Source organism: Empidonax traillii, unplaced genomic scaffold (assembly GCF_003031625.1).
Source record: "Empidonax traillii isolate 1590-97213 ecotype Southwest subspecies unplaced genomic scaffold, ASM303162v1 scaffold91:size2966241, whole genome shotgun sequence".
Taxonomy (NCBI): domain Eukaryota; kingdom Metazoa; phylum Chordata; class Aves; order Passeriformes; family Tyrannidae; genus Empidonax; species Empidonax traillii.
In genome coordinates, this window is record NW_020955284.1 from 1,265,876 (window position 1) to 1,291,622 (window position 25,747).

Genomic DNA, 25,747 nt, shown 5'->3' on the forward strand with positions numbered 1-25,747 from the left:
CATGCCTGGAAATTCAACGTTTTCCTAAAATTGCCCTTGGCTTTTTAAAAAGAGAAAGAAAATAATATGGGGATGCAACCATGATGCATAAATTCACACTAACTGCAGACAGACTTCTCTACCCCTCTTGCTCAAAGCAAATGCAGTCATTACATAATTGAACGCTGCTTTAAGTGCTTTTCATATAGGAAAGCAAAGGAGAAACAACAGTTTGTCCCAGTAAGTGCCTAGAGCTCTGTTTTCATGACTGAAGATAGATTTTGGGTTTTACTACGGATGGATGTGCAGTTCCATTCAGTAGACTGTTGTATCCTCAACAAATATTTTTTGTAGTGGGAGTTTGTGAAATTTTGATATCTCATAGTTGCTCTGCTTTTAACATTGCAGATTATTTTTCCTTTTCCTGTTCATTGAAGGAAACAGACCCGGTCCCAGGGAGAATAGTGATGTAACATCATGGCAGGAGACACACGAGTGCATCCCATGGCACCTCAGCCTACCTGGGTGTGTGGCCTGAGACAGTATTAAAGTGCATATTTTAAAAGAATAACCAGTTTGGTGGTTGCTTTGCTGAGGAACTTGGCCTGGTGTTGCAGGAAGGGAGCTCCTGGGGTGCCCTTTGCACACGTGAGCAGCACACATGTGTTCAGCACAGGCGTGCAAATATCCCAGAATTCTCTGACAATCTGTGCATTTCCTAATCAGAGGCATCTGCTGGTATTTAATTCTGATCCACTCCCTGCAAAACGCAGTAAATAACCTGCCCCAGCCTCAGCAAGCAGCGCAGTTATTCCCCCACCTCTGTGATCTCTCCCGTCACTGAGGAAACGTGGCTTCATGGAGTTAAATCATGTGTTGATGGGAGATGATCCATCTTAGGGCCGGGGATCGATATCTCCAGCACGGAGACAGAAATCCACTCGGGATGTGCAAACCCCCCTGTCCAAATGCCATTTCATCAAGGGCTGTCAGGGGTGAACACCCCTCGCTGTGTCCAGCAGGGGTGAGCCTGTGGTTGCAGCCCACAGGAGGAGGAGGAGGGGCTGTTGATGCGTTTTGGTTCAAGCTAGTGATTCCTTCACCCATGTCTGGGGGGATTGACATGGTAAGACTAAGAGTCTTAATCTGGCTGGTAAACACTGAGAGATGCAAAATTAAAACAACAAAACAGCAGTGAGGGGTTTGAGGCTTCAACCCCTGGCACAGAGAACGCCTTTGCTCCCAGATCTCCTCCTCCACCTCCACGTCTGTGGGTGCCCCAAAAGCTCCAGCGTGACCCCCCTACCCCATCCTGGCGTGTGGGGACCTTGTCCCCCACATTGTCACTCACTCTGTCCAGTGGCTGGAGGGCACGTAGCAGAACATGAGGCGCCGTACGTGGTAAGGGAGCCAGCAGACCACGAAGGCGATCACCACAGCACCTGCAAGGCATGGAAAAAAAGGCCCTTATTTTGTGAGCAATTTATCATCAGGATGAAAAAGGGACCTGTCTGTGTGGGGTTTATTGCTGTAAACTGCTTTCCTAAAGCCCCGGTTGTTCTCCTGTTGCCGTTGTGCAAAGAATTTAATAACCCTGAGGGACAACCAGCCTGCAAAAACAAACATAACAGAAGTAATAGAAAACAGCAAAGGCACCAGGGCAGCGACGTTGTGAACAGTGGAAGGTGCAGATGAAGGACTGCCGATGCCTGGTTCAGACACCAGCTTAAATGAAACCATTCACATCTGTCCCCTGTGTTTCATGCCCTTGTGACACCGGGTATCTTGTCCAAAGTACTCTCAGAGACAGTTAGTGTGTGTTTTTCATCCAGGTAGACAGGGAGCCAGGGACATGATAATCCCATTAGCCTGTTTCATGGAGCCACTGGCTGCAGTCCCCACGGTGCTGAGGATCATTAAACAGCCTCTGGAGCTCTTTCTGGTGGCAGGGCTCGTCCTTTTGTTCTACGTTTGTGCAATACCTGAGATTACAACATGTTTTGGGTCTGGACTTTGCCATAATAAAAATGATTCATGAAAGGGTAAGCAGAGAAAGACACTGTGTTTTTTTAACTTTCCAGATTCTAGCTGAGGGATGTCAAAGAATGCAAACAAAATGCAACAAATCTGAAGGGTAGAAGTGCTGCTGATAGAGTGCATTTGTCAGTCTGAATTAAAAAGGAGATATATCAGGCAATCAAGAGAAAGATTTGTTTCTCTTTTTAATATACATTTCAACCTCTGTATGGAACAGCAGGATTCTGGCACAATCCTAGCAGGAAATAAAGAAATTTCAGTTAAAACATAACACAATAAAAGGCAAGAAGAAAATAAAATAATTAAGGCAATTTTTTGTCCCAAATTTGCTCTGCAGACAGCAAGGGCTGCATAACTCTTGTCCTCTTTGTGACCTGTAATGTCCTGGGAAGCAGCAAAGCTCTCCTAGAGAGTGAGGAACCAGAAGTGCAACGTAGATATGGAATGTGGAGCCAAAGGCTGCTTTTCATTCTACCTTGGGATTGAAAATATTTATGTGGATATGTCACCAATCCAGATGCTGTCATCCCCCAGGGACTGTGCCATAGTTCATGGAGGAGATGTGCAGAAACTGTGCTTCCCTCGAAGAGTGTGGTCCAGGAGGAACGAGTCTGGTTGTGGTCACATCTCCCCATCAGCCAAGAGATACAGGGAAGGCTTTAGCAGTGGAGTGAGGAGGGAAGAGTCTGTGCCCCATTTTTGTGGGTGTCATCATTAGTCGAGTCACTGCTTAATTTGTACAGAAATTAAATAATTCCTGGTGCCTGGCTCCATAATCACAGCCCTACTTCAATGCCATGTGCTCCCTCTCTTATTAAACACATAACTTACAATGGAGAGGGTTCTATTCCTTTAGCACCAGCCTGCAGGATGTGTGACAGCATCTTCCAGGAATGCTGCAAAAGCCATTTATTCAATAAAGATTTAGGCAAGTGAAGGGACGTGTTTTGGAAAGAAGGGTCTGTTTTTATTTCCTTGTCCAAGAGAATTAATTTTTTCAAACTGAGTGTTTTTGGCTGCTCTATGGTCACAGTGATCACAGATGTAATTCATCATTAGACAGCCTGCAGCTCCTCAGATGCCATCAAGTGAATGAATTTGACCTGTGTCTGATCCTTCCCTGAGGAGCCTTGATGGGACTGATGGGTGAGGCCCTACATGATGTGTGGCACAGGAGAGCTGAGGAGGTCCACTGGGAAGCTCGATTGGGAGCATGGATACTTGCCTTGCTCTTCCACACTTCTGAGCACCTGCTTTTGACCAGCTCCAGGAATTAATTTCTCTGTTGAATGGACCTTTGGTTTGCCCTGGATGGAGCAGTCCCCCCATGATTCTCCAGGAGGTCCCTCCCAGAGGCCACAGGAGAAGCAACACTCTCCAGCCTCTCCTCCTCCATCCATCAGCCTCGGGACAACAGGAATGAGCCAACATCACATCTCCAGCCCATCTGCTTTTCCAGCGCCTGCACGGGATTAGCTGCGTTCTCAGGCTGTGAAAGCAGCTTCCCAAATGGCTCCAAACACAGGTTCACTCAGGCACATCGTAATTTTTGCAGAAATCTCCATGCACTGGCACTTCTCAGCTGCTCACCCCTGCGTGCAGCTCTTTAGGAACGGCAGGATCCGGATTCTTTCTACAGCCAGTTTTAAGACTCTCACACATCTGCCTCTTAAATTTACCAACACGTTAAATGAAAGTTGTTTTCTCTCCTGGTTAACGATCTTTGCTTCTGTTGCTCAAATAATATGGAGGCAGAGATCTATAGCAGCAAAAACACATACTGAGAGAACTATCTGCTTAACCTCAGCAATTAAGTAATCTGTGGTAATTCTGTAATATCAAATCCAATCACTCCGCAATTAAAACTCTATTAAACATGTAGCAAAGTGCACTGGAGACACTTAAGGTCTGATTTGGAAGTTCCCAGCTGGGTAACACGCTGTGCAGGTCTGTGCCACGCAGATTAGGAGAACCTGACCTGTATTTGTTGCCCTTAATCCTCATGTTTCCATAGTATACAAGGGATCAAGCAGATTTAGGGTGGCAATCCTGCCCTCTTGGGTTCCCTCCCCAGGGAGCAATATGAAATGTGGAAATGTGTTAGCTTTAATCTAATATAGAATAAAGGTCTCCTTTTCTCCCACATACCTGGGGCCTTTTGCTGCTGTTCTGTTCCTCCCTGAGCACATACCTATCAAAATGGAAGAGCTGTAAAACAGATGCTGGGCAAAGTGGCTGCCAAAATGATTTTTTTATTGTTGTTATCAGCTCCTTGGATATGCTCTGCATCATCAAAAGCTTGACACAGGGTTTTTTAGATGGAATAAAATGGATCAGGTCAGCTTGCTGGAACTGAGCACTGTAGGGGAAGGATTCAACCCAGTGTGTGATGAGGTGACTGTCTAGGATGGTGTTTGTGAGGTCAGAGATTTCCTGCCTTTATTTTTTGAACTAAAAAAGGACCCAGACCCATCCCTCACTTCTAATTAATTCAATGAGGTTTTAATAGGAGCAGAGCTGCTCCATGAGCTTCTGATATTTCCCATATTTGAGCAAATGAGGTGCCAAACCTCAGGACTGGGAATCGGAGAGGGGGCCCCAGAAAGGAGACCCTGGTGTGCTGTGGGGGGGATCCTTCCACCAATATATGTCTTAATTTTCCTTCTGAATCAAACTACCAATTTAAATGTGTATTAAGCCCTGGATTATTGCATCCTGTGCCTTTCTATTTTGCCTTATAATTCTCTGCCTGTTTTAACTGCATCCCAAGGAAGAAGGGGAGAGGAAGGAAGAGCGGCAAGGGACAAGCTCTGGTTTATTTATCCTGCAGGAAGTCCCGCAGAAGGAAGCATCAGTTTTGAGTGACATCTTCTTCATTGCGCAAAAGAAAATTTTAACTGTGCCAGCCTCGATTTTCAGACTAAACTGGATGTGGAAGATAAATTGTGTTAGGTCACACTGAGTATTTTATTTTACCCTGTATGTATCCTGGGAGACAGCCCTTCTCCAGGACCAATGTCTCGGAACACCCACGCTGGGTCAGCACAGGCAGGGGGGCAACGTGTCATGTGTTAGAAAACCACAGCAAGTGCTCAGTGGCTGGTTTGACTGAGCACAGGAGGGATGCTCGGGAGGGGTTTTCATCCCCCTATCCCTTCTCTGGGGCCGTCTGGGGCTCAGAGTGACTCAGAGCACCGGGACACTGATGGGTACAGTGCCGCTGCTGCTGACTCACACGGGACCCCGGGGATCTGCTGCAGTACAAAAAATAAGCACTTGCCTGGTGTTTTCCTCCTCACTTCATCTCTTCTATCCCCTCTGGGGTTGTGCTGAGTCACAGCCCCGTGGCTGTGTGGTGGCCCTTGGTGAGGGTATCCCTCTGTCCCCTTCTCCGATCTCTCCAGGAGAGGCAGAAAAAAGTTGCTGCTCCTTCTCATAACCAGCTCTGGTGTTGCTAAGGCCTCCAGAGGAGTTCAGATCCATCTTTCTTTGATGGTTTTGTTCAGATTATTTCAGCCAATTTACTTCTTTTCCTCTGCATTTCATAGAGAGCTGAGACACAAAGAGATGGTGGAATCCTGGGCAAAGGCAGGAGTTGTTTTGGGATGTGCTGACCCACCTGAACAACAGCCCTCAGCCCTTCCTGTGTTTCACCCCATCAGGGCCACGTGCCTCCAACACTGCCCAGGGAACACACGCACCAGCTGGCGCTAATAATGTGTATGACAGGTTATGGGGCTCATGTCAGGGTAATCCTGATTTTTTGGAGAAACAATCCTTGCATACTCCAAGCTCCCATATAGCTTTTTATATACTTAAGTCAATGCCATTACAAGAGAACCTCTTTCAAAGTGCTGTTTGATACGAGAGGAGGTTAAAACTAGGCCAAGTGTAGACACAGCTGGCACTGCCAAGTTAAACCTCAAGGCACTGCTTATATTAACATGATGTTCTACCTGACAGGCCATAGGCAATATTTATATCAGTGGGCCCCAGAGTGGGGACTGCAGAGGCTGCAAGGATAGGTATGAACCCAGTAAAATTAAAACTAATTGTGTTGGTATTTGGGTCATAAGGCTCTGGAATAAAGGATTTCCATAAAAGTCGATAATACCAGAATGCACCATGAGTACTCAGGAGAGCAAAAAAAAAGAATCTGGGAATAGCAATGAGCCTGGAGAGCCCTCAGACCCTTTAGACACCACTGAAAACACACATCATTTGTTGGATACAACCCCCCAGTGCTCTTGATTATACTATTGGTAAGTGTAAACATTAGATTTGGCTCTTTAATTTCCATTTCCAGCATATTTCCTACTTTTTTTCCTTCTGTGGGAGGATTGTCTCTTGTTTGGATTGATGGGTAGACGATGCTACCTTGCTACCTTGCCACGTTCCCCTAATAATTCTTTACTAGTGAAAGCACAGCTAATGGAAAAAACTTTTGGCATGCAAAATCAACATTTTTCGCTCAGACTATATTCTCCAGCTCTGGTTTTCAATGGCTTCAGATGACAGATTTGAAAAAAATGTGAATTCCTGACCCAGCTCATGCTGCTGGTTAAATCGTGCCCTGGCACCAGTTTCATCCATAGGGAGCAAGGCAGAAAACACTGGTTAAAGCTGGCCCAAAAACAGGCTCCAGCAAGCAGCACATCTGCTGTCCCAGTGCAAACTGGGGTCTCTTCCCAAGTTTCCTTCAAAGACAATTACTTTTTGGGAAATCAAAGAAGAAGTTGCCTGATTTAACTTAAACTTCGTTCATGCCATTCCCCCTGGGGATGTCTGGATGTTTGGAGGAGAAGGAAGAAGGAAGAAAATTTACCCTTTGAAAGGTAGGTAAGGGCTCCCATCTTCTCCTCAGCAGGTTCAAACACTCACATTGTCGAGGTTTAACACCTGGAAAAATCTGCTTGCAGGGCATGACTAGTCTTGGAATTGTCTCTACAAGAGCCTAAATCCCAGCAGGAATGCTGTGACAGCCCAAGCTGTGGTGCCAGCAAAGGGAGAGGGGGAAAAGCCTCCCTGCCCCAAGAGGTGCACCCCTTTTTTTGCTCCTTGGATGGTGTTTACAGAGAGTTCCAATTCTGCTTCTCATGTCACTTGCCAGGCTGTAAAGAAAACCTACAAGTACAAACATCTCTGGGAAATATATACAACTCTTAAATAGGTAATTTATCCTCTCAAATTTCAGTGTGACACTTCAGCTGTTAAACTCGGCTTCCACTCATGCTTAATGCCACAGGGGTTTTGCTGAGCTCCACTTGGAGTTGCTCAGACCTTTTATTAGAGATACAAACTGCCATGAATTTTGTTCCTTTCTTGCATAAGAAATTATTCATGAACAAACAAATCTGTTTCCCTTAGAATATAGGAATTAGGAAACACATCTGTTTAAGGATTTCTAGACGGGTGCTCTTCTGTGTATTGTGGCTGCAAAGTATGAGCTGTTTACTATTCCTGTTTGTAGGATGTTTATACTAAATCTCATGGTAATGCTCTCCTCCTGAAATGGATAACTCAGACTTGCAGCATCAGTGAGGAGAAATGAATGAATTCTTCGAAGTATTTGTTCAGAAGGGGAATTATTAATGCACAAATTAATGAAATGCGCAGATACATCATTAATTCTTGGCCTTTGTCTCGTATTACTTGAAGAGATGCAGAGACCCCAAAATCATCATTTAAAAATTCCTAAGTGTTCAGGAAAAAAACATGGTTTGACTTCATCTGCTATAAAGCATTTAACTGAGGCATCACCCAGCCAGCTGTGGGAGTCTGAAGGATATCCTTTTAATTGGTTAAACCTCTAAGTGCTTTATAATTGCTTTCACTAAGCAGCTTCTGTAACAGAGCAAATGCTACCTGGAACTGATTACATTTTAATAGGCTTAGCCAACGTCCATCCAGGGACATGTAAAGCCTCCCCTTGATGTCCATCAATTTGTCTCCACGTCGTTATCAGAGCTCAGCTGTGCCACTCAGGAACTCCTTCCCTCCATCCACGTGGGAACTGATCTGACAGGCACCCGGGAGGTGCCGAGGGCTGCTCGGAGGAGAACGGGCTCCAGGCAGGTGTGTTGGTGGGGATATAAATCCATGCCACCAAACTGCCCCCTTTCAGGAAGACATGTTGGCTGAGCAGTGCTTCCATCCTGAGCCAACCTCAAATAGTGATTTTTGAGCAGCTGTTTGGAACGTGACGGGGTGGAGAAGGTTTCTGTTGCTCTCTCTGTCTGGATACAAAATGCAAAGGCCTGAGCAGAGTAAATGAGGTTTCACCCACTGAAGGCTGCTTGTTGGATGGAATTCCACTCCTGTGAGGAACAGCTATGAAAACTGGGGTTTTTCTGCCTGGAGAAGAGAAGGCTTCAGGAAGACCTTTTTGTAGCCTTCCAGTATCTGAAGGGACTCTGAGAAGGCTGGAGAAGAACTTTGAACAAGGGCATGGAGTGACAGGACACAGGAGAATGGCTTTAAATTGGAAGAGGGAAGAAATTCTTCCCTGTGAGGGTGGTGAGGCCCTGGCACAGGTCACCTGGCGAACCTGTGGATGCCCCATCCCTGGAAGCATTCAAGGCCAGGTTGGACGGGGCCCTGAGCAACCTGGTCTAGTGGAAGGTGTCCCTGCCCATGGCAGGGGGTGGGATTAGAAGAGCTCTAAGCCCTCTTCCAACCCCAAATCATTCTGTGATTCTATGATTGCTCTGTTGGGTCTGTGTGCATGTGAGTGTTTAAGAATTATTTAGAATTTTATCAAACGATTGGCATATCAGGCTATGCAAACAGAGAATATTCAACTTTCTGTGAAGCATCACACAGCTCTGAGACACTCAGCATCCCAGGATTCTAATACAGCCAATAAATAATAATACAAATTAGAGGTGGTTTATAGATGGAGAAATGAAAGGAATTGGATGGAGGAAGGAGAGTGTGAAATCTCTTGGTGTGAGGTATTTTTAACAACAGAACTGGCTGCCCTGTTATCTTCAGAAAAGAGCTGGGAAGCTGCCAGTGCTTGCAACTCTCTGAATTTGGATCCTCACACCTGGTGAACGCTGACAGCAGAGGGGGAATTATAGTCAGGAATCACATACTTACTGAATTAATGAGGTGACTCCCTGGCAACAGGGCTGACCACTCTCACTCTCACCCCGATCCCGATCACCCTCGTTATTTTATACATGATTATACTCAGACACAGCCAAGAAAATGCATCAATGCTACCAAAGAGGAGGAAAATGATGTTGTGGATGTTTTGAATGAAGCTGTTAGCCTGACCACTTTTATCTCCTGTTTCAATGTAAACAAATACTTAAATCTCAGTATATTTGGAGCAAGGAAGTTTTTTTTCTGCTGTGATCTGATCCAAAAGCTCTGCACACCACGAGCTGCAAAAATTTCTTTTCTAAGCACTAATTTTACAAGTTCAGACACATTTCCCCCTTAATCCAAAATCAGCCTCTTTGTTCTTCAGGCCAAAGTTCACTTTTGGAAATGGAAAATACTTTGACCCCCATGAAGCTCTGATTTTGTGCCAACAGTTTTATTAGTGGGGGCAAGTGTCATTTTTCTTTTCCCATCCTCTTCCATAAATGAGCCAAGACTTTGGCTGCCATGGATGCCTGGATAAATCATGGGCATCCTTGTGTATTTTTTGCTACTTTTCTGACAGCTCAGAAACCTGGTTTATTAAAAAAAACACGTCATGAGGAACGAATGACAAAAGTAAATGTGAATCAAGCACCACCAGTAATCAAGTGCATCTGAAAAATGAGATGCAGAAGGATTTCACTCACATTTGGATTAAAAAAAAAGCTTTTCTGCACAGTGGAAAATCACAGTGGAGTGAATCACAGACAAAACTGAGCAAGGGGTTTTTTTATCTGCTGGATCTTCCTCAGCACAGAAAAGCAACAAGCAGCCACCCTCTCATTGCCTTCCTAGCAGGGAGCAGAGCTCAGTCCTGCTGCCAGGCTGGCCCTGCAGAGATGCACAGGTGCATGGAATATCTGGGCATCACTGCCCAGGGGGCCTCATGGTACACCCTTTTGCACCATTTCAGCCTCCTCACTTTGGCCGCCTGTTCTCAGCTTTTGCAGTACACAACAAAAGCAAAAATTTTCTAGGAGAAGAAGAAGAGGGAAAAGAAAATTACACTCATTGATCAGAAAGAGAAGGGCTGTTTTTCAGTGCCTTGGAGGAGACGTGGACCTGTGGGAAAGGGGTGCACTTCCACCACTGCCAAGCAGCACCAGGTGTAAATTTAGATTTCTCTCTTATTATTCATGGAGATCTCTCTCTTCCTGATGATTAAAGAGGACGCTAAAAGGAGAAAGAGGTGTGAGGTGTGGTAACAAAGTGAGAAAAGGCAGCTTCTCACTTAATGGCAGCAGGCAGAAGTGTTAAGAAACAGAAAAGGATAGCAGGGAGCTGAGTCCTTGCAGGCTCTGAGCCAAAGCAAGGCTCCCTCCTCATCCCCCTGTGGATAACAGTTCACTGGGGTGCAGAGACAGTAAATAAACACGGTCCAACAAGATAATTATGGGGAATTTAGTTCTCCTTTTTCTCAGTAGGTGTTTCCCAGTGCAGGATTATAAGATGGGAGCCATGTGGTGGCTCACCTATGGCATGGGCAGAAAGTGCTGCATGGGCTGCATCCCTCGTGAAAAACTGCTGGAAAAATCTCATGGAGGTTCTTGGAGCCTTCTCTAGGGATTCCTCTCCTTGCTGGAAATATGGACCTGGGCAAAGCACTACCCAGATGCCCACACCCCTGGAAGTGTTCAAGGCCGGGTTGGAGGGTGCTCTGAGCAACCTGGGACAGTGGAAGGTGTCCCTGCCCATGGCAGGTGGTTTGGAACTTGGCGATTTTTATGGTCCCTTCCAAACCAAACCCTTCTAAATCCCAGTCAGAAAGCTTTCTGCTAACAAACTCTTACCATGTAATGGTTAAAACCAGTACAGGCATACTTAGCTATTTTGGGTAGTACTTTTGAACAGCTCTTGCTTTATCATCTCTAAGTTTAAGCTACCAGATTCTTTGGCCTTTTCCTCAGCTTATTTAATCAAGCTGTCCAGTATTTTGCAGAACAGCTCAATTCCTGAGTGCAAGGTCTTTTAGTTGAGCTCTGCCTGAACCAAAGCTCTGCAGAAAAACGAGAGGAGTGAAGTGATATATATGCAAGGCTTAAGTTGCTGTTGACCAGATCATTAAAATGCTGGGCTAGTTTTGCTTTTTCAGAGAGTCTCTGTACGCCAACAGCTCTGTCCTTTATCTTTGCGCGTCAACAAGCGAAAACAAAGGAAAAGGACGTTTTGAGTGAAAGCGTTTACCGATTCCAACTCGCTCCTGTTGGAGCCACGTTTACTCAGACACCTCTAGCCCAGCCCCACGCCCAAACAAGCCCATACTCACGCAGGACCCTCACGCCGTGCTTCAAGGCCTGCACGCGGCCGGGCTCCATGGACATGCTGAGCATCGTCTGCTGCCCGCCGATGGTGCACACCTGGTTCTCCTGGGCCGCCTGCTTGAACATGACGATGAGCTGGTTGGCGATGATGGTGTTGAGCACGGAGATGACGACCATGGGGAACACGAAGGAGATGAAGGTGTTGGCCTGCGGAGGAGAGAGAGGCGGCACCGTCAAGGGATGAGAAGGATCAGCGGGACGGGAGGTCCTATCAGTTCCCGGCCTGTGTCAGGAACAGCGTGGGCAGCAGGACTAGGGAAGTGATTCTTCCCCTGCACTCAGCACTGGTGAGGCTACACCTTGAGTGCTGTGTCCAGCTCTGGGCCCCTCAGGTCAGGAAGGACATGGAGGGGCTGGAGCAGGTCCAGAGAAGAGCAACAAGACTGGAGCAAAAGTGCTGTGAGGAGAGGCTGAGGGAGCTGGGGTTGTTTAGCCTGGAGAGGAGGCTCAGGGGAGACCTCATCACTCTCTACAACTCCCTGATAGGAGGGTGTAGCCAGGTGGGAGTCGGTCTCATCCCCCAGGCAACCAGCAAAAAAACAAGAGGGCTTGGTCTTAAGCTCTGCCAGGGGAGGTTTAGGTTGAATATTAGGAAGAAATTTTTTATAGAGAGATTAAGCAGACATTGGAATGGGCTGCCCAAGGAGAGGGTGGATTCACCATCCCTGGAGGTGTTTAAGGTGAGACTGGATGTGGCATCAGTGCCGTGGTCTGGTAACCACGTTGGGGATGAATCAATGACTGGACTTGCTGATCTCAGAAGTCTTTTCCAACCCGGTTGATTCTGTGATTCTATGATTCCAGTGTTTCAATTTCTCAAAGCAACAGAGGAACAGCCTGCAGTGGAAATCTTCCCCTTCCTCTTACTCAGCTGGTTTTGGCTTTTGAGGGTTTATTGCGCAGAGGGAAAACTCAAACATCGCTGACGCATGTTCATTCATGTGGGTCAACACTCAAAAAAGGAAAATTCATTCACATCCAATTACATTCTTTTCCCCTTTTCAGCGCAGTTCATTGCCTGAAATGTCTAGACTGAAACATGCCATTGATCTTCCCATCTCACAAACAGCAGGATGCTGCTTAGCTTTCATCATGCGTAGCATGACTTCTAAATAACAGTGTGTTATTGTCTTTTTTCCTGCGTTATGAGCGCTCCTTGTGATCTTCTTAACTTTCATTTTTTTGTGTATGTTCAGTCCTTTCCTTGTAGATTTAATGGCAGCATTTTGTTATCTCATAACTAAGTTATCCAATAAACCTTGTGCCTTAAAGGATTAAAATTGATCAGAATAAACAAGTGGAAGTTGTAATGTTTTTAGTACAAATTATTTGATTACTGCAGTTTTGATAAAATTAAATGGAGGATCAAATTAAGCAGTGATTGAATCAAGTAGAAGTCACTGCTCATGTCAAATGCAGGAAAGCTTTGTGAAGGCCTTTTGGGCTGTCTAGAAACCTCAGTTGAACTGAACTTGACAAATGGCAGCCCAGGGAAATAGAGGCATGTGCAAGGTTTGCCTGCATATCTGTGGCAAGGATGCATGGTGGGACGGTGAGCTGCTCTGCTGACCCCAGGGGCTCATCCTCTCTGCTATATGGCTCAGAAGGAGACCTAGCACATCACTCAGATGAGCGTGGGGCGAATCAAAAGCCCTTTAAATATTTAAAATTTCAAAATATTGGCAAGAATAAAACTGTGCTGCGAATTGCTGTCGAAGCAATTGTATTAAAAGTGGTAAAATGACAGAAAGATAAAACTACTAAACTCAAGAGGGAATTTGCCTGCTGGTAGGGCTCCAGGGCACGCTGACTTCTTCCCCAATCCACTTATCTTGCACCTCAGGGATCTAAACCACAGAAGCAACCCTGCACTCCAAGTCAACACCATGTCCCTCCTCAGACTGCAAAATCTCTTCTACAGACAGCTGCTCCACCTGCTCAGATGGAGACAACCCCTCTCCACCCACCCACCCCGGCTGGCCCATCTCGAGAGTGGACAAGATTCTCTGTATACTCAGTGTCTAGTGCAGATTTGTGGTCTCTTTGCTCTGGAGGCATTCAGAAATGCCAGAGGTGAACAGAAACAATCCACCCACACCCCCAAGATGCTACAGGGGATCAGTAAAACCAATAAGAAGCACATAAGCATGTAGGAGCAGGTGCACTGGCAATCAGAAGCATTTCAATTTCTTTGTCCATAAATTTGAAGATGCAACTCCTCATTTGGTGGACAGAGGTGGTATTGCTGTTGCCAGAGTTTTCTTTAGATGGAATGAAGTGCCCCTACAGCTTTCTGCTTCAGACCTCAATGTGTTAAGCAAAACCACCAGCTGGGCTTTGTCCCTGACAACCCACATGATGAGAACATCTTCTCTCCTTTATGCTGGTAATAAAAATAGAACTCCTCTGGACTGAGTGAATTCCTAGATACACCCCACTATTACAAGCTGTTAATGACCCCTTTTGCTAAATATAAAGCAGTTTTCTAAGCTTCTAAAAGATCTCACAGCCTCCTTTCGATAAAGAAGAGTTATCTTTTGGAGTCCTCTCCACAGCCTAAGACAGATCATTAAGTAAGGACCAACTTCTCAGCTGGTACTAAATAAGAGAGTAATTTGTGTCTGTAAAGAACCTTCTTGGTTTACTCAACCTTCATGATGCTGCTGGGCTGAGCTGGTGCACACAGGGGTGAAATAACTTGCTCAGACTTAGAAATGAGCCCTGCAATTCTCACTCCTATTTCTGTGTCTTTAGCTGCCAAATGTCTTTCTTTCCCACTGCTGAGCAATGTTTGCACACCAGCAAAATGCAGCACTTAACTCTGGGAATGCTTCCCTCTGTCACCTGAGATTCAGAGTTTATTGGTTTTCATTGAAAAAACGTCGCCTTAGCTATAAATTAGCCTTGCTTAATAGAATTTTGCAGAACTCAGAAAGTCTTTCCTGAGCTTTCTTAAAAACCTTGTTTCATTCCATAATTGCATTGAGAAGTCTTTAAGGAGCTTGGGAAATTGTCTAGAATAGCACTGACTTTCCCTCTTATGAATTGTTATGCTAAAAGTGTGAATATTGCATACTTTCTATCAAAGACTATATTTAAAGATTTTTACCCTGTCTCGATTGGTACCAAAACTCTCATAAAGTTAACAACAAACAAACAAACAAACAAACAAATCAATATATTCCCCAGTAGCAGAATGCTTTAATTTGTTGAAAGAATTATTTACAAACACAAATTCCTGAGGGCTAAAAAGACTAGAAAAGCCAATCCCACTCCTGCAAACCCCTTGTATTCCATGTTTTTCCACTGAGCTGCTTGCTGGGCTGCATGAGCCCAGACCCCAGCACACTGGGCACATCAATGCAGCAAAGTCATTTTTAGCTGACTTTGCATGCTGCTGGAGCTGGTGCCTCAAACAGCTCTTCAAAGCCAGTGGAAAATTTCCCACTTGCCCAAGAGGAGCTGGTCTGGGAATTCAGGACTACATTTTCAAAAGCTCAGGAGCAGGGAGACTTGTGGAGGTGTTTAATGGGATTTTTTACACTGTCTCCTAAGATCAGTGGGCTAAGGTGGCCACAGCTGTCAGTGAACACCCGTGGGAGCCTTTGGGTCCTCATGAATGTTTACAGATCACTCTGGCCCCAGGAAGGATTTAGGCAATGTGCAGGCTCATGTCTGACCTGAATGTCTCAGGCTTTAGGTTGGAAAGGACAGTTTGTGTGATGCTGGATCTACACTAATTCAGTGTTCAGGGTTGTTTGGATGCACAAGCAGAGGGGTCTGGTCTCATTTTTGCCCTATCCAAGCACAGCTCAGTCTGATTCTCCTCCCCATCAAAACTGATGTGTTTGCATCAGTGTGAACCCCCTAGACCCCTGATCTCTGCCCAGCACCACGACAGGCACAGCTGCACAGAATGAGCTCAGTGCAGAAGCCCAAAGCTGTGCATGCAAAGGCTTAGCACTGGCTGCTCTCTAGCCTAAAAAAAACCCAACACCACAACCCCCATGACTGTGTGCTAAATCCTCATTAAAAAAAAAAAAATCCGATACTACAATGTTTGCCACTGGCAGGACAGAATGAAACACTAACCCACTTCCATGCTGCTGTCACTCCTGTAATCAGTACAATCCTAAATGCCGTTCAAGCACCAGGCTGGCAGCATTTGTGGGATGGGATTAGTCCTCAGGACCAAATTGTGTTTTGTTTCATATAGAACAACAACCTTCCCTTCCAGCACTGCCTGAGCAGTGGCAGTCAGAGACCCGAATCGTTTTTCTGCATCTGCCCCACCGTGGTGGCCGTGGGAGTCCTGCCCCACCCAGGCATGGAGCCTTCCTGGCTCTCTAACGATGCACTATTAGTCCCAGCTTTCTCTTAGCCCTCTATTGCCAAAGGTGATTTTAAAATGAAATATGAATCATTAAAATTATGCAGGATTTTTGCAGGACACAGCAGACAGAGCAGAGCTGGGGATGGGGCCTCATAAGCTCATGGGAATGGGAAATTTATGGAAATTAGGTCCAACTCCTGGAAGGGAAAAAAATGCAGCTATCAGCCTCACAGTCAACTCAACAAAAATGAGACTTTGCATGATGCTAGAGAATTCAGCACAATGTGAGTTTTCATCTTCCTTTCAAATGGGAACGTGGGAGAGACATGGGGGAAGGGACCGGAAGAACAGAGGGACACAAAACCAGAACTCAGTTCTCGGGTTTGTGACCCTTCCCATTTCTTATGTACAGAAAACTGCTCCCTTGGCTCTGCCAAGCTTCATGCTGATGTGGTTCACTTTCGTCAAGTCGTCCCTCAAATTATTTGACTGTGTGGTTTCCCTGGGTTACCACTGAGAGCAGCCATCAGCTCACTCACAACCGTGATGGAGAAGATGAGCACAGAACTTCACACAGGGACTCCCCAGAGGGCTTAAGCAGGTCCAGTAAATCAGAAGTTTAGTGAAGATTTATTCTTTTGTGCTCCAAGGTGACTTTTGGAGAAACAGAGACTCAAAGACCACTTTGGAAGAAGAGGGGTTTTCCATCCCTCCTACAAGCCCAGACTTTTGTCCTAGTTGTATCTGAAGAGGAGGAGGGGAAAATTTACAATTACTACACCTGTTACAGGCACTTCTGGATCACCTTTGCTCCCAGTAAACCTGAGCCACCTACAACTGACTGTTCCCATGGTCCATCAGCACATGGTTTTGGAGAGGCTTATGAGTGAGTCTTTGGAGCACTTAAGTGGTTAAAAGTAAAAAATTAGGCTAAAGGCTCTTCTGGAGAGAGAGTAGCAGATTCAGCCCTGGACGTATTTATGATAAAAACAGCCAAGAAAGAGAACAACTCATAATATTTTAATTGAAAGAGTTTTGATGAGAAAATGCTCCATTACTGAGATTCACAAAAGATTTTTGAACATGTGTCTTGTGTTTTCCCTCGTGTCTTTTTCTGAAGTAAGTAAATAAAATCCCCCAGAGCCAATGCAGAGTTAAATACCAGTCACAGCAGCAGCACAGTGTGGTGCATCCCATGGAGCAGCAGCCTGGATGCCCTGCCAGCAGGAACAAGGCCTCTGGAGTGGACATCAGGGGCAGCTAAGATTTAGGGATCATTTTAACCCTGGGTTTTGTGGCAGAGATCAGAGATGTTCCCTTGTTCCTTGATAAATGAGGTGACAGCAGAGCCAAATCCTTGGTCTCTGTCAGTGCAACCTCTCTGGAGACAAGGCCCCTTCCAGCAGTGAGCTGGGATGCTCAGAGCAGTTTTTTTCTCCCTTCCTCCTCATGGTTGTGGGAAGGACAATTAAAATGGAGAGAAGTGTGGATGATGGAGAGCTGGTAGAACCTGGTCTGACTAAGCTTCTCTCATACTTCATTTCCCTGCGACACACCTGGGAATGTTGTGAGATGGTTGCAGCCTTTCCTTGCTTTGCTGGGGAGGATTCTCAATGCAGATGCTCTTGGGGAAATGCCTGGGGAAACGGGAAACTCCAAAGGAGCAGAAAACTATCTCAGGAGGAGATGTGTCCTTGCTGGTTTCCTGGAAGTGATGACGGAGATGACTGAGGGTGAAACTCAATGCTTGATTCGTGGTTTTGAGAAAATCTATTAAACCACAGAGCTGCATTTTCACAATCTACCACATTCTGTTTCACCTCATTTCCAATGGAAATGGAAAGTAAATGATCCCCCCCTGACTGTGGAGGCAGTATTGTTAGCATATGTCAATCAGGAAAGCACATTCTGCTACAACAACACTTGGCTGCCAAAAAATCTTATTTGACTAAATGTACTTTACAAAATTACTAGTTATCTCGCTCAGTATCCAGAATTAGCATTTTTTAACCACCCAGTGGATAATTTCAGTTGTTAATAAGCACAGTACTGCATTCCAGGATACGGCAATCTGTGGAAGACAAAGCAGGAAAGGGGAAGGTGCATGGGGAAGTGTTGGGATGCCGAAGGGGGCATTTGGCAAAGGCACTTGTGTTTGATGTCCACAGGATGTGTCTGATGAAAAATCCAAAGGCTTTCCCCCCACCCCCAGTAAGTAAATTACCATCTAATCAAACCCCATCTTTGCATAGCTCTCCAGATTTCTGTGCCAAGTATCTCGTGGTTATCAGGTAAATACCATTCCTTAGATCCAACGGGGTGGGAGAGGTTTGTGTTTCTGAGTGGTGGAAGAAAATAACCATTGATTTTGGAGCCAGTAACTGGTACAGGGGAAAATGTGGAAGCTGTAAAACTGCAGCCTACAAGGTCATTCAGCTCTTCTGGAATTTTTTGAGGTGACCTGTACTGGCAGGGTATCGGTGCCAGTCCTTACCTCAGTTAAGTGCATCTTGGTATGGGAGCACAAATCCTGGATAAATAGGAACAGGGCCAAGTGCCAAAGCCTGTGTGTGGATCTGGAGCTCTAACAGTGTGTTTGAGCAGGAGCTCGACCTTTACTTGTTGCCAGTTTTAACTCAGGCAGGTTTGCCTGTCACATTTTATTTCTGGTGGCTCCAACAGCCCTGACAGGGTGACACAGTGTGACACAGCTGTCACCCTTGAAGAGAGGCTGTCTGGTGACGTGGATGGGTGGCACTAGGTGCCCTCACTTGGCAGTTGAATGAGGTATGGCTGAATCCTGCCTCCCTGCAGGATCCCTCACAGCACCAGATGGTGTGACACAAACCCCACTGCCCTGACATACAGAAGGACTGTCATCAGCTGGGTGAAATGACCTCGTAACCAGGGACAGTATGCAAATATCTGTGTAGATCCAGGTGATGGGATATTATATCCCATTATTAGCTCAATGAATAATCAAAGACAGGATACCAAAACCCAAGGAATATTTTCCTCTTTAAAGCATCCTGAGAAATGGCTGCAAACCCCCCTGGTTGTTATCTCACGGTATACCCTGTACCTCTTCTACCCAGCTAGAGGTGAGTACACATTTCATTATCCAGGAGAACAGAGTCTGGTCGTGTGAATTGCTCCAGTCTCATCCCAAAGACCTCCCCTGTTCAGCTTCAGGAGCTGTGGGTGCTCAGAGAGATTGAGGAGCGCCTGCCTCGAGGAGACCTTTTCAAAAGTGTTGAATATCAAACCCAGACATTTCAAAGAAAGGTTATGATGATGTGAAATGTTGTTCTCAGTCACAGGTATTGATGTTGAAATGTGTGATCAGCTACGAATTACAGAGGCAAAGCCTGAAGCCAGGGCAGAGCTGTGAGGGGGCAGGGGGAGGGATGGCAGTCACAAGCAGCTCAGTCTCAGGGAGCTGGGGCAGTGATGTGTGTGCGAGCCTGATCTAAACACCAGCATGAAAAAGACACCAAATGGGTGTCATTCACAGGAGGAAAAAAAATAAAACAACAAAGTAAAGCCTGGAACCCAGCTGCATCCTGCCCAATCCATCGCTGATTAAATAACTCAGCAGGTTTTCCTGACCTCAGCCAAGGGAGCTGGAATCGGCCAAATCTCTGTATTTCAGAACCCTGCAGGAGTCCCAGTTTTATTCTGGTTTTGGATGAGGTCTGGGAATGGGAGGCTGCAGGTCCTGCTGCTTAGGAGAAGAAAGAGAGCAGACAAGTCTGAAGATAAATTATCAGATGGAGCTGATGGATGCTCTCAAGTCACTGGACTAGTTCCTGTCCCCATGATGCTGCTGCCCTGCAGCCAATAATCTCAACAAGACTGGAGCTCAATTAATTGCATGGCAAGGACATGTGAGCGTCTTGTTACTGACACATCCATTTACTGGCCTTACTCACTATGGAAAAACTCCTTAAAAGACAACTCAGAGGATAATGCAAAAGACTTGTACTTGAGCTCTGGCTGCTTGATGCTCTGAAGGTGTTTCAGGTTTTGTATTGGTAGATATTTATATCAGAAGAAAATGCATGTTACTACAAGGCTTAGGGTGACAGCATGCACTGTTTGCCAGTCTGTGCTGTACTTCGAAACCTACAAGGTGCAAGCACCTGCAACCTGGTGAAAAGCAGGACTTGCTCAATACAAAGTGGCAATGCAGAGTGCAGTGGTCCTCTCCTCTCCCCGTGCTGGCTGGAAGCCTCTGAATCTGCCTCCAGCTGGATAACACCAGCCATGAACTCCTCCAAAGGGCTTAATTTAGCTCTAGCATTGAGATCAGAATGAGGATCTGCTTAAAATCTCTTTTCATTAGCATTTTGTGCCTGCTGCATTCCTGGCTTCTCTCTTTAGATCCCTGGTCACCACAGAGAATAACCAGGCAGTGTGGATTAGGGCATTAAGAATAACCAAAGTGTCCATTTTCAAGCCTATGTGTGGTCCTACACTGATGAACTATAATGGGAATGCAGAGCAGCTAATGATCTCGAGAAGTTGAGTTAATCACACACCCCACAGGAGTTAATCAGATATAGAACAGATGGAAATAAATTGCACACAGACAAAAAAAAAATCCATCATATCTATGGCAAAAACATTCCACCACCTTTCTCATTCATAAACTTCCCTCTTTGGAGAAAACATTTGTACATAAAAAACAACATCTGATGCAGAACAACTTAAATGGGTGTCTTGCTCATGATGAGTTGGCAAAGATGTCAGAGCACTGAATAATTGTGTCATTCCTGAGTTTGACTGGATACCTGAAGGATCATTTAAGCTAATTTCTATGCATAGTTACAATCCTGTGGCCTAAAGTATTTTCAAATTTATCACAAGTCATAGCAAAAGGTATGACTCATCCGTAAGTGTTTGATATGAAGCTTATTATTCCTAACTGTACACAAGGGTAATATCCAAGCATCAAAGTCCCCAGGGACTGCTGAGCTCTTCATTGCCTCCCTAAATGCCAGAGAAACTACTTCATTAAAACTATCCTTAAGAGGAAAATTCCTCTTTTCCTGGTCTTTGGTCAGCAGTCTCAAACCTGAATGGTTCTGCTGATTCCAGACCCCAAGGAGAAAGAAAAGCTGTGAAATTCAGGAATCCTGGAAACAATAGGCTGGAGAATGGGTAAATGAGAAGGTTTTAAGATTTACTACTGTGCACTGCAAATGCCTTGTATATCATGGATATTCAGCTGTTTCACTGAAGGACAAATGTTTATTTAGAAAAATGGAAGAGTAAACCAGTAACCAAAAAAGCCCAACCCCAAACAAAAAAAATCAGAACAACCCCACTTCTATCTAGGATTACGTCTGACAAAGATGATGGGGTTGGGTCTTATACATCTCTCTTCACTTTATGTAGGGCCTCCTGCCTCTGATTTAAGAAGGATAAGTGGAATTTAAAATGGAAGGGTTTTGGCACAGGTTGGTTCCCGCCTTCCTGTACCTGGTGAGGGAGGATGGAAGAAGTGACTGAGCAACAGTGATGATACTCCATCTTGTCATCATTAACCTGAAAGCTTCAAATCTTCCCCCTTTCCTCCTTCAGGAAATCTTCCTTCTTCATTTCCTGTGATTGGTACATTGAGCTACAAGGTAAATTAATTCAATTTACCCAATTTTGTTTGCAAAAAAGAATAAAGTCAATTTGTATGCTGTCAGTTTGCTGGCCTCTGCCTTGCTCCTCAGATCTAGTTATCCACTGCACTATTTAGGGCAATATTTTTGGTTGAACAAAAACTCAGTGAATAATGTTCTTGATTTTCCCTTTGAACGTGCAGATCTTTGTTACTATTTCCCCCTCACCCTCCCCAGCAGCTATATTCTGCTGGAGGGGAAATAATACTTCAGCTTCAAATGACAGGTTGGAAATAAGCTTTACATAATTTACCAGTGCAGTTGGACTTGAGTTCTCACTATCTGCTGGTATTTTGGTTCCTACTTGTTCTCGCCGAAGGGATATTGCCCATCTCCTATCACAATATATTTGGGGTTCTCCAGTTCTGCTGCTTGTCAGCCCTCTAAATAATTTAATAACTGTTCATACAGTGCCTAATGGTCCTGACATCTGAGTAATCCTAATCCAGATTTTGCAGTTATTTTCTGTCTGTCCTCTTCTGTCTCTTCTTTCCCACCAGGAGTTGCAGAAGCCGTGGGGGCTCTTGGGGTGGACATTCACCCAAGAAAAGTGTCTCCATGGCTCGGTGCTTCCCATGGTGCAGGCTGATGCCTTCTGTTGAGTGTAGCTAATGACGTCCTTGTCCACCCAGAAAATCACCCTCTTAGCTGTGCTGTTGGGCACAACTGCAAGTGCTCAGCACATCTGACACTCCTGCTCCTGCTGTGTGGGTTTTGTAGCCTGGGCTGGGTGTAGGAGGGGCAGCCCCCACAGCATTAAGGAGAGACTGCACATGTGTCTGAGGGCTGTATCACCACGTAAACAAATCACAGCAGCTGATTTTGCGAGCTAACACCCAGATCCTTGGTTCTCTGACATCGCCTTGTTGATCCAGAATTGTTTGGTTCCTGCTTGGGATATTGTCATGAATGAGACTGTTATACTTGGATTCACCCACAGACCAAACCCAAAAAAAAAAGTCAAACCATGGTGACAGTCAGTTATCCCCCAACTTTTCTTGTTCTGGCAATACTGAGTCATTTCATCCCTGATAATCAAAATGGAAGGCTTTTGCCTACGTGAATATGAAATCACTTACTTTCAGGAGCCTAATTAAAGCAGTCTGTTTCATGAGTAAAATAAAGCCAAAGACACAAGCATGGGAGTAAAATAAGCAAAGATTAATGACTGTGAAGAGCAGTAAACAGTTAAATCAAGCGGTGCTTGCTTTCTTCCTTCCCACACTCTCTGGGTAGGTGGATCATGACAGAGGAAAATGTGGGTCTGTTTGGCTCACGTGGTGCCTGTCAGACTTCAGTTTTCCACTTGGACTGTGGCAACACAGCGTCTGAGCACCAGCATGGAGGAGTTGGGTTCTGAGTGCCCCTTTTGCTGCTGGTGCCTGAGCCAGGTCCCATCCTGGGGCCAGGGGGTGGATGGGCAAAGCTGCAGTGCCCCCCCGGCCTCTGGCTTTTTGTGGGAAAAAAATGGGGATGCAACCAGCAGCTGGGTGAGAGGCAAGCACACACTCCTTAGAGCGAGGGAACAAGGGTAATTAATAAACCAGCTCCATTCCCAGGACGATACTGAAGATTTAAGACAGAGACTTTGTTATAAAGCAGGCAGAAACTACAGCCTTCAGCCTGATGCATGAGGCACACACTGCACAAGGATTCAAAGGAGAGTTAATTTAAAAAGCAACCCCAAACAAATGGAAAGAACAAATCATTCTCCTATTGAAAAAACACGTTGGCTCCAATTCTTCTTTTGCATTTCTGCCAGGTGAGGTGGAGGTAGAAGAGGGTAATAGGTGTCTGAAAGACAACTAACATCATGACCAAAAAAAAAAAAAATAATTATCTGTTGAATTACATCTCAGGATCAAATTTTCCTAAGTTTTTTGTAATATTTCGCATATGCTGAAAAGTATCATTAATATAGCTGGTAAAATAACAGCTTGTCTACTTAAAGTAATTAGTAGTTGACAATTGGGTTGAATTTTAAATCCATGAGGAGCTTTGGTTAGCATTAATAAATGTTGATTAAGGTAGCAATTAAAATCTAACAATCTCTCTGGGGGTCTGAACTTTAAAGCTGAAGTGTGGAACATTCCTCAGTTTACACAGAAAATGCTACCGTTCCTCCCCAAGTTGCTTTATTAAGCTGTCACAGGGTGGATTTTCTGTCTTTTTCCTTTCTTTGGGGTTGTTGTTTTGTGTTGTTTTTTTTTTTTTTTTCCAGTTTATACAAAGTAATTCCAGCCTAAAATAGTGCCCCAAGGCCGAGACATCAGCCAGTACCTCTCTATTCTCACATCTGAGCGACATAAAGACGTTGGTACAGTGGTGACATTCAGCAGTGTGAGGTTTTAGCTTTCTCTCGAGTAAGTTAATGCTGCAGGACCCTCTTGACATCCCTATTTCCATGGCAGTCCTTCCCAGGAGGCAGCACCTGTCGCTCTGCTCATCAGGCTTTGAAGTGGGCTGGAGAGATCTGCATCTCTCCTTCAAGATGTTCTGCTTTGGAAATGTAGTTGACCTCTCGAAAACAAGCGATGTCAAGCAGCGCCGAGTGTGGGCTCCTCTCTCCTGATTCCCTCTCCTACCGCTCTGAGAGACCCGACTATGCACCTCTTAATCAGGATGATTGGACGAGCTCCCAAGAAAACATGTAGGTAGTGTCTTGAGAAAGGACTAAAATTACCTCCCTTTGTTGCACTCGAGCAGTGTGACCGAGGCAAATCAAGAAGCACACTTTGTTTATAGGCTTCTTTTAGTGATTTATCATCAAGGGACTATTCATGAAGGTCTCAGGTTCTTTATGGTCTTCCTAAACTTGAAAAATCTCACTCACTTCCCTGCATTTTTCTATCTTTGAAGTCAGAAGGAGTATTTGTATTTCGTGGAGCACCTCCTTCATGCTGGCTGAATCCTCTTGCGTTTTTTCCACTCTTGCATTGGTCAAGACACAAATGGAACACAAAAGCAGAATTGTCTTTATCACACACTAGCTGTGTGTCACTCACTAATTACATTTCAACCCCCAGATTGTAAGCTGAGTGCCAGTGGGGAAAAAAATAGAAATACAACGTGAAATGACAGCAACTTGGTCCTCTTGTGCTCCCAGGAGAAGGGGAGCCTGTCTGTAGTTTTGCTTTTTTCATGCCACTTAAATCACCAGATGTGTCATTATATTGTTTTTCAAGTCTGTTCCTGCTGACTTTGGGAGCAGATGAAATGAGGTCCTTTACCTGCAGGGTACTTGCCATGGCTGTTAATTTAAAAACAGACCAGCAGAAAATTAGTGCACATCGTAGTAACTCAAACCCAGGGACTGTTCCTTGGGGAGGGGCAGGAAGGTCAGAAGGAAACTGTGTCCCCTTGACCTCCCGGGGCTCCTCCTCAAGGTGGTGGCTGCTGCTTGGTCCTGCTTCAGGCTACAGCATCTCTGGCATCCTCAGCAGCTCTTGGCTGTGAAACAGCCTCCATCCCGAACAGCTCATCATTCTGGGAAGGACCTTTAATAATCTGCATCATTTTTTAGGTGCTTTATTAGCCCAGCCAATGTGATCTGAATGTGCCTGTTGGTTTGTCCACACCTCTGCGTGCTCCTCAGCACATTTTCTGAGCCCATCCATTGTAAAGGATATTTACAGCAAGAGAGAGATGGAGAACAGAGGATGTGAAGAGCTGGAGGAGGAAAGTAAAGATTATCGGTCCAGAGGGTGGGGAAAAAAAAATCCATTCACTCTCAGCTGATGTGTCTGTCACTTTTTTTCCCTTTTTTTCTTTTTTCTCCTGTGTGGTAAGGAAAAAATACAAATGGCTCAGATGAATGTGGAAAGGGACACAAAGGAAAGCTTGATAGCCAGAGATGCTCAGAGCTATTTTTTTCAAAGAAGGCTTAAGAACTGGATGAAACTGTGCAGTTACATTTGAGGGAGCAATTTCCCTGCCTGAAGCTTTGGGACAAGTAGTTCTCCATACAAGATGGACACAAGGGATGAACAAGCCAGGAACTGGAACTACAGTGGGACATGAGGATGAACATTGGTCTGGAGAGCTTGGCAGTACAATTGGGCTTCCAGGGAAAACAGCAGCTGCTGTGAGAGGTTCCCAGGAAGACATAAGTCATCCTGGACATCTCCATCCACAGCCAACACCACCTTCCACATGGATCTACCTGTGCTGCAATGGGCACTCAGTGCTGCTTTGGAGACATCACCTGGGAGTTTGAAACATTATGGTAATGGAAAGCCATGAACTCCTGA

The 25,747-nt window shown here is 45.2% G+C and overlaps 1 protein-coding gene across 1 annotated transcript in view; it reads right to left on the bottom strand.

The window, feature by feature from the left end:
* NTSR1 (neurotensin receptor 1) overlaps nt 1-25,747 on the bottom strand; it is a 51,025-nt gene that overhangs the window by 3,441 nt on the left and 21,837 nt on the right. The window contains exons 2-3 of the mRNA XM_027881649.1: nt 11,435-11,636; nt 1,331-1,421 (exon numbers count right to left, since the gene is read on the bottom strand). Coding sequence (XP_027737450.1) covers nt 1,331-1,421; nt 11,435-11,636 — 293 coding nt within the window. The remainder of the gene's footprint in view (nt 1-1,330; nt 1,422-11,434; nt 11,637-25,747) is intronic.